This window comes from Mastigoproctus giganteus, chromosome 4, assembly GCF_048544385.1.
Source record: "Mastigoproctus giganteus isolate SK-2022 chromosome 4, ASM4854438v1, whole genome shotgun sequence".
NCBI lineage: Eukaryota > Metazoa > Arthropoda > Arachnida > Uropygi > Thelyphonidae > Mastigoproctus > Mastigoproctus giganteus.
In genome coordinates this window covers 83,004,459-83,019,597 of record NC_143578.1, presented here as the reverse complement: position 1 = coordinate 83,019,597, position 15,139 = coordinate 83,004,459, and the positions used below count along the sequence as shown (strand labels likewise).

The following is a 15,139-nucleotide window of genomic DNA, read 5'->3' as shown; positions in this document are numbered from 1 at the left end:
ACAGTGCTTATGCCACACCAAACTGACTCAACAGTGCACTGTTCATCTATATCAACTGGACGCACTTCTTTTGATTTTATGTTTTTATTAATTAACAGCATAACACCTCCTCCTTCCTATCCTGTCTATCCTTTCTGCACATATGAAACCAAACTTGGTGTCACGTTGTACTCCCCAAATTCCAATTCTGCATTTCTAATATCTGTGTGACACCACGTCTCTGATATCCCAACAATATCCATGTTTGATGTCTTGACCAACACTTCAAATTCATCAAATTCATTTACTATACTTCTACCATTGGTATACATGCAAGTATACATGCACCTATTCTTAATTACCCTAACACATCTCATATACCCACCTGTTTCACGATGACTGCCATCAGTCCTTGAAATCCCCAACACCCCTCGCTCCAGGCCGCTGCTTATTCTAATAGAAGGAGTGCAAGAATCATCTTCACCTCTGCCGGCAGTTACTTTTAATCTTTTAGTCTGTGAATCCCCCCCCCAAACTAGCAGTTTTCCGACCCTAATACTGCCTCGATAGCATCTGCAAATATTCTTGCACACTTTCTATTTAAGTGTATCCCATCCCTGTAGAAGCAGTCTCTCCTGTTAACAAGCACAGACCATGCTGAAAAATATTCTACCCCTTGGGCCTTGCACATTCCCTCCAGAGCCGAACTGATTGACAAAAGCTCTCATCATGTACTCCCTCCTATCATGTCTGGGCAAAATTGCAGACACTTTCAAATTCGGGTTACTTGTGTTCAAGTAACCCGAATTTGACTTAATAAGGAAAGAAAAAAAAATTTATGCTGAGGTTGCTATGATCTATGGTAAGAATGAATCTTCTGTCCGTGAATTGCGAAAAAGGAAAAAGAAATTCATGCTAGTTTTGCTCTCACACCTCAAACTGCAAAAGTTATGGCCATAATGCATGATAAGTGCTTAGTTAAGATGGAAAAGGCATTAAATTTGTGGGTGGAAGATATAAACAAAAAACGTGTTCCAATTGATAGCAACGTGTTTCGCCAGAAAGCATTGAACTTATATGAAGACTTCAGCAAGGGATCCCCTGAAACGAGTGACACCAAGCCATTTACTGCAAGTATGGGATTGTTACATAGATCAGGAATAGGTTTGGACTGAAAAATATAAAAATTACCGGAGAGGCTGTGTCTGCCGATGAAGAAGCTGCTGTCACATTTCCAGCAGAGTTGAAGTTGATTAAGGAGAAAGGATATCATCCCAAGCAAGTCTTCAATTGTGATGAAACCAGGTTCTTCTGGAAGGAGAATGCCCAATAGAACTTACATTCATAAAAGTGCAAAGGAGGCACCAGAGCATAAAACATGGAAGGACAGATTAACTCTGGTACTATGTGGGAATGCTGCAGAGCACATGATAAAGCCAGGCATAGTGTACAGAGCGAAGAACCTACGCGCTCTCAAAAACAAAAATTATCTGCCTGTGTTCTAGCAACATAATCAGAAAGCATGGGTGACAGCCATCTTGTTTATGGAATGGTTCCACCAATGCTTCATCCCAGAAGTGAAAAAATACTTGCACACTTTGGAATTTAAAATCCTATTAATAAGAGACAAATGCACCTGGCCATCTTGAATCTGTTTGCTATGAAAATGAAAATGTCGAGGTTGTATTTTTACCTCCAAATACAACCTTAGTTATTGTTGTTAATCTTTAACTGTGTCTAATTTATAAATAAAAAATTTTTCATAGGTGTGTATGTATGTATAGGAAAAAACATAGTAGAGTAAACCCCCGCTATTCGCGGTCGCTGATTTAATATAAAATGAAAAAATGTGAATATAAAAAAAATGTGAATTTTAAAGCGCCGTGAACATTTTCCGCCATAAAAAAAAACATGGGCGTGACTAAAATTATCTTTCCCGGTCAAAACAGCGCTCAGTGGGTGGGGGGAGAGGGGTAACAAAATCGCGAGCGTGGATGTTTCTCGCTAATCCTTATTCAGTATGTGTTATGCGCTTATCATGGAAGGTTTCGTCGTTTGCTTTTAATTTATATGCTTATAAATTGAATAAATTTATCAATTTATACATTGATATGCTTACAAAAGTAATAAATCTAACATTTTGCAGTGTAAAACAGACTTTTTTTTTGAAGAAAGTGACTTTATTGTGGCAAGTTCTTTCTAACCGGTACAAAAAAAAAATATGGCTACGAATAACAAGAGAAATGTGAAAATATGAAAGAAAGTGATGACATTAGCGAATAAAATTGAGTTATTAGACAAAATTTCTAATGGTGAAAGTGGCAAAACATTACAAAATCAATGAGTCAATGGTACGATCAATCAAGAAATCAGAAGAAAAAATCCGCCGTAGTGTCCGTGAAAACACGCTAATTGCTTTAAAAATTTGCTCTGTAAATCGCGATGTTAAATTAGAAAAAATGGAAAAAGCTTTAAATCTGTGGATAGAAGACCGAATTCAAAATAAAATTCCGTTAAGTTCACTCATCATTCGTGAAAAGGCAAAACTACTTTATCAACACATTAGTGAAACTGGTGATAGCACAGGCGGGATAAGTTTTTTTGCTAGCAAAGGGGCTAGTTTGAAAAATTTGTTTGAAATTTCTAATAAATATTACATTTAATATTAAATTGTTTCTTATTTTCATTTCGATGCCATATGCTTGCATTTAACAATGTACTGTCTACGTACATAGTCATATTATGAAGGTACATATAATACATACATAGTATGAATCAGAGCTGTAATACTCAATATGTTCTACGTTGATAATAATATTAGTAAATTAATAAGAGGAGTTTACCTCAATATAGTACGTGGAACACTTCCGTATGATACCCTCCAGAAATTAAAACGGAAAAAACGAAAAAATCGACAACTTACCGGTACATTAAAGTAAAATATAAATAATTAAATAATTAAAGTAAAATATAAATAATTAAATAATCAATTTAACACAATTCAAAATCAATTCAAAACAATTTAAATTCAAATTAACGCAATTAAAAGAATCTAACGAAAATATTCAAAACGATTTTCCTTCCTGAAGCTGACAATGCTTTTCGACCGACTGTCGTGATCACAGGAATGAAAATTACCGAATCAGGCTAAACCTGCAACTTAAATAGTAATTATATGCCTTCGCGCATGCGCGTAAAGGTCCACGCATCGGAGATCAAATATGGCCGCCGAACATTAACAGAATTCTCGTGTAATTTAATTTCAACGGTTTCTGCAATTAATAGTCGCGTATAATTACGTTGAACGTTAAGTATTTTGGCCTCGTTAAATAGAAAAGTATGTTTTTCGTTAATGGCATGAAAGGCTAATTCTGACGCTGCTGAACGAATACGAACTGAGGCTTCGTGTTGATTTACACGAATATTAAGAGAAAACCGCGTCGAACCCTGGTAAGACGAGTCGCAATCACCGCAAGAAATGTTGTATACTAGATCATTAATTTGTGTTGCGAACGCGGAAAGAACCGAGCGATTGTTCAGTATAGTGTGTAACTTCCGTATAGGCCTAGCTATAATTTTAAATTCGGTATCTTTAAAGAATCTGTTAAGCTGTTTGTGCCACTGTTCAACATATGGGACAGAAATAAAGTATTTTTTGATATTACTATTGTTGATTGGTGTAGTATTTTTTATCCTATCCTTAGCTTGTACCCTAATTCGATTTATTGTGTTAATGGGATAACCCCTGTTCAAGAATCTGCTAGTTAATATTTGTATTTCTGAGTCCAAAGCAGAATCCGTCGTTGAATATTTATAGGCATTTAGAAATTGATTAAAGATAATCGATCTTTTGTAGGTGAACGGGTGGTAGCTATTATAATGTAGAAGCATACCGGTGTTTGTGGGTTTTCGATAGATGCTAAATTGTATTTTGTTCGAGTCCCGGGTAAGCGTGAAATTTAGAAAGTTTAATGACTTTGTATCCGTATCTTCCCTTTCCAATGTAAATTTGAGTCTAGAATGAATATTATTAAACGAATGTAAAATGTCTTGGACAGTACTACTATCAGTAATAACTAGAACATCGTCTAAATACCTCCCATAGTATGTGATACGGGGACGAAAAGGTGTTAAATGTATCTGCTCAATCGTTGAGAGATAGATCTCTGACATTAAGCCACTCAGGCTCAAACCCATTGGTAATCCAAAAATTTGTTTGTACACCTTGTCTCGAAAGGTGATGTAGTTAGCCTCAACTAATAGTTTAATTAAGTGAAAAATTTCCTTAATGGGCAGCTTCGTATAATTAATCGGTGTCGAGTTTTTATTTAACATATCCCAAATAATATCTAATGTGTATTCAACGTTTACATTCGTATATAATGAGGTAACATCTAATGAGAATAAATTGTCATTGTCGCCGAGTCTACAGTCTTTAAGATTATTAAATAATGTATCGTAATTCTTAATCCCAAATTGTATAACCTGTCTAACAGGTTTTATAATATTATATACATGTGTGGCTAAGGCTGAAAATGCCGAGTTCCTGTAGGAAACAATAGGTCGAATCGGAAATCCAGGCTTGTGTAATTTTACCTGACCAAAAAGTGCAGGAATATTGTATGTTCTGGACTTCAATTCCTTCAACTGAACCATAGTAATGTAGTCGTTTTTACGATATGTGGTTAACGTTTTATTGTATTGATTTACCAAATTGGTAAACAGTGCCGGGTCCACTTCACGATAAGTGGAGGTATCAGACACAACTGAATCTAACTTATTAATATAATCATGTTTATCTAGTATTACCACTGTATCTCCTTTATCTGCCCTCTGTATAATAATGTCCTTATTTTCTCGAAGTTCTCGTAAAGCTGAACTGTCATGTGTATTCAATTTAGGAAGTCGCGTTTCTTTTATGTTATTCACTACTTGGTTAACTTCTTGAATAAATACATCTTTTTGTGGAACACTACGAAGTCCAAATTCAATATCAATTACGCATTGTTTTTTTGGCAGCTTTCGAGGTGGTAAATTATAATTTAATCCTTTGGATAAAAGTGAAATCTGGTCCTGCGATAGTGTACACGAGGAAAGATTTGTAACCTGTTGATATGTCGATTCGTTGGATACTGGGTGAGGGGGTGTTCGTGAACTAGCCGACATATTCTGTGTTAGTGCGTTATGTGTCTGTGGGGGGGATGTCACCCAACTCGTGTGAACTTGGTCGCAAGCTCGCGACAATGTGTTAGAACTCGCATGAACGTGTCTTGAACTATTCGATAATGCTTGCAACTTATTAACGTGTCTGTTTTTTATTTCTGAGGCTTGTGCTTCCCGTCGCAAATCTATGGAGGTCTTCAATACAGACCAATCGTTCGGATGTAGATAATTTTTTAATTTATCGTGAAGCTTCCTAACCTGGGAAAGGTATTTTTGTTTATCCGAATATCGAGATTTTAAGGCAAGCTTAACAATATTACATGATGTCGCCAGTGATAGTTGTTTTATGCCTGAAATTTTTTTTATTTAAATTCACCCTGGCAAACTTCGGAACGATGTTGTTTTGAAGGCAATATTTTAGGAAAGAAATATGGTAACTTTGGGCCGAGTACCTTAGTGTAGATTTAATGTAATTTTGTTCCAAGCCATTCATAAAATCTTCCATAATTTTGTGTATCGATTGTATACTACTGGAGAGACAGGAAGTGAATGAAATAGTCAATAAGAGTTTGAAAATTAATTAGATAGTATGAATCAGAGCTGTAATACTCAATATGTTCTACGTTGATAATAATATTAGTAAATTAATAAGAGGAGTTTACCTCAATATAGTACGTGGAACACTTCCGTATGATACCCTCCAGAAATTAAAACGGAAAAAACGAAAAAATCGACAACTTACCGGTACATTAAAGTAAAATATAAATAATTAAATAATTAAAGTAAAATATAAATAATTAAATAATCAATTTAACACAATTCAAAATCAATTCAAAACAATTAAAATTCAAATTAACGCAATTAAAAGAATCTAACAAAAATATTCAAAACGATTTTCCTTCCTGAAGCTGACAATGCTTTTCGACCGACTGTCATGATCACAGGAATGAAAATTACTGAATCAGGCTAAACCTGCAACTTAAATAGTAATTATATGCCTTCGCGCATGCGTGTAAAGGTCCATGCATCGGAGATCAAATATGGCCGCCAAACATTAACAGAATTCTCGTGTAATTTAATTTCAACGGTTTCTGCAATTAATAGTCGCGTATAATTACGTTGAACGAAGTATTTTGCCTCGTTAAATAGAAAAGTATGTTTTTCGTTAATGGCATGAAAGGCTAATTCTGACGCTGCTGAACGAGAAGCACGAACTGAGGCTTCGTGTTGATTTACACGAATATTAAGAGAAAACCGCGTCAAACCCTGGTAAGACGAGTCGCAATCACCGCAAGAAATGTTGTATACTAGATCATTAATTTGTGTTGCGAACGCGGAAAGAACCGAGCGATTGTTCAGTATAGTGTGTAACTTCCGTATAGGCCTAGCTATAATTTTAAATTCGGTATCTTTAAAGAATCTGTTAAGCTGTTTGTGCCACTGTTCAACATATGGGACAGAAATAAAGTATTTTTTGATATTACTATTGTTGATTGGTGTAGTATTTTACTTTAATGTACCGGTAAGTTGTCGATTTTTTCGTTTTTTCCGTTTTAATTTCTGGAGGGTATCATACGGAAGTGTTCCACGTACTATATTGAGGTAAACTCCTCTTATTAATTTACTAATATAATACATACATAGACAAAATTTTAGACTAGTTTTTCTTATATATTTCGTTTGGTGTTTGTTTGTTATTTGGTTTTTAGGAGCATTAGCAACTAAGGCCATATTGCTCCGGGATATGTGGTGGTCATTCCCTGACCTTTCCGCATTCTCCGTATTTGGTGGTGACGGGCTCGAACCCTGGTCTAATCAAGAAGCGTGTGCTTATGCACTGCTGCTCCTTCCCACCTGGCTACGGAGGCGCCATATATATTTCGTACTTTGAAACGGAACCCCTTTATTACTATGGGAGCCATAACTCAGTATTCGCGGCATTTCTCAGGAATAGCGGGGGTTTACTGTATATATAGGGTTTGGTACTATCCACGGTTTCAGGCATCCGTGGGGCCTTGGAACAAATCCCCTGCGGATAAGAGGGGGGGTGAACTACCGTATATAAATAAATGAAAGTATGATTTGGATGTTGGGGAATTACTCAATAAGCAAAAGCCTGTGTTAGCCTGAAAATCTGGCATAAATCAATGCCAGATTTTCAGCATAGATTCTGTTAGTCCCTGGAAAGTTTTACAATCAATTCCAATTCCATAATAATACCCATTTCTCTCCCCATACCACAGAACTCTTAAATGTCATTTGTTAAAAACTATTCAAGAAGAAAAAGTTGGATCAACACTAAACTTTCAGCACACATTCTGTAGTTCCCTGAAGAGAACAAGTGCAACTTCACAGCACCTCTCTCCACTATTTTCATAGTGGGAGCTATGAACACAGTCTCCCCACATCAAAAATACTGAACTGCTTCTTTGGCAAAAAATTTGGAAAAGCAGTTCAGACCATATTTGAAATTTCGGAACTTACTTAGAACCTTTGCGTTAATTGTGTCAAAGGAAATCTCCAGATAAAGAAATTAGACAGTGATGATAATATACTGAGTGGAATCAACTTTTTATTATTATTATTATTATTAGCCATATGGTGCAAGGAAGCCTAAGGCTTATACTGCACCAGCCAAAAAAAAAAAATTCTGAGTTACCCTGAGAGAGAGAGTCAGAAGCAGTAGGGAATCACCAAGAAAGAGAAGAATGATGATCCAGCTCAAGACCCAAGGTGTGCCAAGCCCATACTCACCAGATGCAAGCCCCTGTAAAGATATAACTAGTTTTAAGAGTAAGAGGGAAAAAATTTTGCTTTCATAGAGGAGACTACAGTGGTCTTATGCAGTTTTTAAATTCCTTTCAGCAAGACCAACTGATGATGATATCAACTAAAGATTCCAAATGGGATGAATTCAGAAAATCAAGCATAGAAGTCACTAAGCTTTTTATACTAACAAAGAGATACTGCTCACAATTGAGAACTAAATGGATGTCAGATGAAGTATTCAGACAGTGGCAGAGAAAAAAAATGCATGAGATCCTTATGCATTTTGTATGCAGAGTAGTAGGCCTTGCTAAATGCAAGGCATACTACTGCAGCAAGGCCCAGAAAAATTAGGCAGATGGGCTGAGAATGGTAATTGAGATTTAATATTGGTAAATGGATGGTACTGCATATGGGCAGCAGTAATCCCAGGATAAGATACCAATTAGGTGGTACCACACTCAAGGTGGTGGAGAGCAAAGGAGAGCTGGGGGTATTTGTACAATCTGACTTCTCAGATTTGTACAATCTGATTTGTACAATCTCTAATCTGTGCAGACAGGCTGCTATAACAGATAATGGGGTCTGTCAGTGATATACAAGAATGTCACCAGCAGATAGGCAAAGATGATTATCCCATTGCATAAGGCAACAGTTAGGCTGCACTTGAGTACTGCAAACAGATCTGAAAGCCTCACTTTAAGAAATATGTGGATTTTTTTGAACAGGTGGTGAGAAGAGTAACCAGATTTGTCAAGAACACAAAGGGGTACTCATCGCATAAACTTAAACTTCGCTTCTGCATATTGCAGCGCTAGGAACTTACGCACCTGCAAGGTGACCTGATTGAAGTGTTTAAGGCTCTGAATGGATTGAGTAAACTTAATGATGATATTCTTACTCTTTCTTATACAACACACATGCACATAGTGGTACAAAAACTTAAATTGAAAAAGGACGGGTGCAAGATGAATGTCTGCAAATTCCCTTTCAGCCATACCGTAACTGATTGTTGAAACAAACTGCCATCTGGTATTGTAGAAGTAGATAGTTTAAAAAATTTAAGCAAGAATTGGACATATTATTAAAGGAGATAGAAGGAAACATTACATCAGCGCTGAGATTACTCGGTGAGATGAGGTGAATAGTATTTTTTTTTTTTTTTTTTTTTTTTGGCTGATAATGTATAAGCTTGCTTCCTTAAATCATTGGCCACTACTACTAATAATAAATTATCAGTGTATATAGACACCTGCAAAAATTCAAACTAGTTTGCAATCAAAGAGGTTAAGCAAGCCAAGGCAGATTATGAAAAGTCTTTTGCTAGGAATACAAAGAATTCTTTGTAACTATAAGAAAAGGGATGAACAACATTAGCCCACTAGATATCAATGGCATAAGTATAGATGATTCTGTTCGGGTTGTTGATACACTAACTATATATTTTGTACCTATATTTACCCACAAAGAGGTTTTATGGATGAAAGTACCAGCAGCAAACTAGGCTATAACTGGGAGCTAAATGATTTTGTGATAACTGAGAAATGGAAGAGACATTTAAGTTAAAAGTAAACAAGACATTTGGGACTGTTGAATTTATCCAATTATATTAAAAACAGAAGAAAAACATAATTATGAAACCATCCTTGGAATCAGTTCCCCATACATTACAGAAGCGAATATGGCTCTCCTTTCCACAAAGGAGGAAATGAGTAATTACAGACCCATACACTTAAGTTCTATTATATAGAAAACAATGGAGTCGGTGGTTATAGAAATACTGACGGATCATCTGGATAGGAATGAAGTTACACTGTAGTCACAGCATGGATTTGTTAAGGAGCGATCTTGTTGGACCAATCTAATTGGATACTACGATGCAATAACAAAGGAACTGGATACCAAAGAGGCAGTTGCTGCTATGGATAAAGGGAACAGTTGAGTGGTAGAAGGCAGACATTGGTTATAAATAGGCACTGCTCTTCTTGGACAAATAGTATAAGTAAAGTCCATAAGGGTTCAGTGCTAGGCAACTTACTGTTTTCAATATCATTAACGATATTGATAAAAGCATATCATGCTTATTGTCAAAGTTTACAGATGTTACATAAGTTAGCAGGTTGGTTAATGGATAATATGGATAAAGGGAACAGTTGAGTGGTAGAAGGCAGACATTGGTTATAAATAGGCACTGCTCTTCTTGGACAAATAGTATAAGTAAAGTCCATAAGGGTTCAGTGCTAGGCAACTTACTGTTTTCAATATCATTAACGATATTGATAAAAGCATATCATGCTTATTGTCAAAGTTTACAGATGTTACATAAGTTAGCAGGTTGGTTAATGACAAGAATCAAGACAGAACTGCAACAAGACCTGGAAAAATTAGGCAGGTAGAAGTGGCAACTGAGATTTAACATTAATAAGGACAAGGTAATGCATGTCGGCAGCAGCAAGCCCAAAATAACATACCGATTAGGTGATGCCACACTCAAGGTACTGGAGAGCAAAAGAGACTTAAGAGTAATTGTATAATCTGATATGATGTTCTCTGAGCAGTGCTGACAGCTCATGGGGGGGGGTGTCAATAATATACAGCAACTCTGCCAGCAAGAATAAGGAGGTGATTATCCCATTATAAAAGACAATAGTTACACCACAACTTGAGTACTAAATGCAGGTCTGGAAGCCTCATTTTAAGAAATATGTGGTTCTCTTAGAAAGGGTGCAGAGAAAAGAAATCAGATTACTCAAGGCCAAAAAAAAAAAAAAAAAAAATGCTGGTTGCAAAAGACTTCAGTTCTGCAATTATAACATTTGGAAACTAGGCACCAAAAGGAGAACTAATTGAAGTGTTTAAGTCTTTAGTATTAGTAGTGGAAAATGATGCAAGAAAGCAAGTTAACACATCAGCCAAAAAAAAAAAATTGGCCAATGTGCCTAATAAATTCCCAAACAAACAAAACAAAAAAAAAAAAAAAACCCAAATCAATTGTCTATCTAACAAAAAAAAAAAAACCCAAAACAATTGTCTACTCCTCAAACAATTTATCTAGTTCTTACTGAAATTTATTCAAACTATCCACTTCCACAACAACAAACTTCTGCACATCTATTCTCCAATCATCCTTTCTCAGTTTTAATTTATGACCCCTCCTGTGTGCAGTGTGAGCAGGAGGAAGCATTATATTGGCACTGAGATTTCTCAATCCATACAGAGCCTTAAACACCTCAATCAGATCTCTAACAATCTCCAGATCAGTCTAGTCTCCAGATGCTGCTGAAGCCTTTCCTAGTAAGAGCACCCTTTTGTTCCCCTCACTAATCTTGTTGCTCATCTCTGCACCCACTCCAATAGATCAACATCCTTCCTAAAATCAGGTTTCAACACCTGTATGCAGCACTCAAGATGTGGCCTGACTATTGCCTTATACAATAGGATAATCACATGCTTATCCCGCTAGCAAAATCACTGTATATCATTTACCCCATAAGCTGTGCTGGCAGCCTGTGTGCACTGCTCAGAGAACTTCATATCTGACTGCACAACTACCCCCAGATCTTTTTCAATCTCCATTACACTGAGTGTAGTACTGCAGAGTTGATACATTAATCTGGTATTACTGCCACCCATATGAAGTACCTTGTATTTGTCAATGTTAAACTTCAACTGGAATTCCTGAGCCCATTTTTCTATATTTTGTTGCAGTAGCATACCTTGATTACTGTTGCTAACCATCCTGCCATGTATTACACCTGATATACATACCATCATTAATAACTACAGAAAACAATAAAGGGTAAGCCACCGAATCGTGGAAAAGTACACTAATTGCATTAGTCCATGAAGAGCAATGTCCACTAATAACCACTCTGTCTGCTTCCACTCAATCATCCATAGAATTGCAGTAACTTGCCCTTAATGCCACAATTCTCCAATTTGTGAAGCAGTCTATAACAGTATCAAAAGCTTTTCTGAAATCCAAGTATATGATATCAAAATTATTTTTTGCCTCCAGTTTCTTTGTTAGTGCATCACAGTATCCAATCAGACTGGTCAGACAAGACTGCTCCTTAACAAGCCTATTTTGTGACTGCAGTATAACTGCATTCCTGTCTAAATGTTCCTGCACTACTTCTTTAACTAGTGACGCCAATATTTTCCCCCAGGAATAGAAGTCAAACTAACAAGCTTATAATTACCATGTCACCTTTGTTACCCCTTTGTGAACTTGGTACACATTTGCACATCTCCAGTTCAAAAAGGCATCCCCTGAATCCAAGGATGCAGGGGATGTCTTTATAATTATATAATATATGGCTAAAGGTTTACTTAATTACCTCTTCTGTTGCCTATCTTGATATAATTAGATAAATCCCAACCACCCCAGGTGTTTTATTCACATTTAGACTTAGCAACTTCTCTTCCACTTTCCTCTTATTTATCACAAAATCACTTAGCTCCCTATTAAGAGTCTGATAAAGTTCTGGCAGCCCCTTCCCTAAATAATTTCTCCTATGTAAATGAAAAGTACTCATTCATTTTGTCAGCAACTTGGGCAGGATTGTCAACAGTTAAACCACTGATATCAAGTGGACCATGTGATTCATCCCCACTTCCTTCCAGTGTTTACATATGTTTACATGCTTACAGTGTTTACATGCTTTGTCAAAGAATCTGATAATTTACCTAAGCTTCCTAACCTCCTTTGACTTTATTGCAGACTAGTTTATCTACCATAGACTTCAGTAGCACATAATTTATATACATCCCATGTTTTTTTCTTCTCTGTCACTACTCTCATTAGTTCATCTAACATCCATTTAGGTCTAAACTTGAGAAGCCTAGTAGCTTCTATGATTATTTCCCTCAATGCTTCCCATTTAGAATTTGCTATTGGTTACATCATCAGTTGGTTCCACTTTATAAAATTTAAAAATTGTCTGAGATCACTGTAGTCACTTTTATGGAACCAAAATACTTCCCTTTATCCTTGATGGTAGTTAGATCTTTAGGTTAATCCCACAAATGTATTGAGAATGCTGATGGCATCCTTACTCTTTCTCACACAGCACACAAAAGGGTGCACAGACTTAAATTAAAAGGGTATGGCTGGGTTTGTTGTTTGTTTGTTTGTTTGTTTGTTATTTGGTTTTTAGGAGCATTAGCAACTACAGCCATATTGCTCCAGGATATGCGGTGGTCATTCCCCGACCTTTCCGCATCTTCCGTATTTGGTGGTGACGGGCTCGAACCCCAGTCTAATCAAGAAGCGTGTGCTACGCACTGCTGCTGCTCCTTCCCACCTGGCTACGGAGGCGCTGTATGGCTGGGTGAAAATTTACTTTCTGCCAGAGTAACTGTTTGCTAGAACAAAACTACCATGTGGTGCTGTGGAAGTGGACAGTTTGAATGGACAGATGAGTTAGGTAGTATTTTTATTTTTTTGCTGACATTATATAAGGTTGCTTTGTTGCGTCACATCTGGTGAGTATGGGCTTGGCACACCCAGGGTCCTGAGCTGGATATCATCATTCTCTTTCTTGGTGATTCCTCTCTCTCTCTCAGGGTAACTCGGGATTTTTTTTTTTTTTTTTGGGTGGTGCAGCATAAGCCTCAGGCTTCCTTGCACCATATAGCTAATACTACTAATAATAATAATAATACTAATAATAATCATAGCCACGTTTTGCAAAATTTAAACAGCCACAGCTTCAAGTTTATATGAACTTTTTTCATTTTCTTCAGGTCAGTGGTTCAATCCAAAAAAGTACAGCCTGCATTATAAAAATGCCTATACAAATATTTACATTATTGTACCTTCTAGTCTACTATAATTAACAAGGAAAGGTTTATTTGTAATAAACTTAAGGGAATAAACTGCAGAAAAAACAAAAGAAAATTATGAAAACGAAGCCCAGGAATATACCTTTTGGGGATATATCACCATATCACTTTGTGTTAAAATTCTCAACTGTATTTTAAACATATTTTAAATTCTCTGCTTTCGCTTTTTTTTTTTTTTTCTTTTCCCACAGTTTTTTTTTTTTTTTTTTCGTGATTAAATATATGTATAATGAATGGGCTGGTACACCCAGGGTCCTGAGCTGGATATCATCATTCTTCTCTTTCTTGGTGATTCCCTTCTACTTCTGACTCTCTCTCTCTCTCTCTCTCTCTCTCTCTCTCTCTCAGGGTAATTCAGAAATTTTTTTTTGGCTGGTGCAGCATAAGCCTCAGGCTTCCTTGCACCATATAGCTAATAATAAATAAATAATAAGATCTGATAACCATATCTTCTCTGCACGTAAAAAAAAAAAAAAAAACAACAGTTGAATAACGCGTGAATATCAATAGTATACTTCAAAATAATCAGTTATTATTCACGATGATAGTGTAACATAATCATTTGAAAATACTATAATTATACCTCAGTGACAAAGTGAGTGTCTCTAACAAAAATTTCAAATTCTGAGTTACTGACTTCATGTTTATCCATATAGAAATCATTTATTTGCACTTTCCTTGCTGGGGCTTCTCCATCTGCGGTGAATACAGGATTGTCAGTACCCATAATGAATGTTCCGCCCTTAATGAACACCATCTGATTAGTGCGACTATTTCCATATAATGGCAAATCAGCCGAAATACTTTCACTTCCTTTCGCCTGAGAATGTAATTCTTCAGCTGGTAATACTCGTTCACTGTTGGCATCATCAAATGCAGATTTTTCATTGCATTTTCTGTCCGCATCAGCAACTAATAGATTCCGCCGTGAAATATCGGAACAGCTACAAGCAGGTGTTTCTGGCGTTTGTTTCTTTGATTTTAACGAATCGCAATTATACTCTGATGAAATATGACAGTTCCATAATACCGTTAAATGAACAAATACCACAAACACATCACAACGTGGCACAACTAGCATCTCGCGAAACGAAATTATAAATACAGCAGTATCACTACTTCTGCTCCACAGTATCTACTACTCTGTGTTCTGTTCTATATAGTTCGCAAACGAATCGATTCTTAGAATAAACTTCAGGCTTGGGAATCGAGGCAGTAGACTCCTCGTGACGAGAAGAATCGATTCACGGATATACTCCAGTTTACGGGTACACTATTCTGGCTATTCAGATAGCTGATATCTGAACGAGTACTTTGCAACCATATTCAGACATGAGGAGTTTTTAAGGGAGGAAAATGCCAGAAGTTTATCAAACTGTAACAA

The 15,139-nt window shown here is 36.4% G+C and overlaps 1 protein-coding gene across 2 annotated transcripts in view; it reads right to left on the bottom strand.

Moving 5' to 3' along the window:
* LOC150086876 (formylglycine-generating enzyme) overlaps positions 1–14,895 on the bottom strand; it is a 237,852-nt gene extending 222,957 nt beyond the window's left edge. For both annotated transcript variants that reach the window (XM_090371641.1, XM_090371640.1), the window contains exon 1: positions 14,339–14,895. In XM_090371641.1, coding sequence (XP_090227767.1) covers positions 14,339–14,836 — 498 coding nt within the window. In that variant the 5' untranslated portion in view covers positions 14,837–14,895. The remainder of the gene's footprint in view (positions 1–14,338) is intronic.
* Positions 14,896–15,139: the final 244 nt, after the last annotated feature.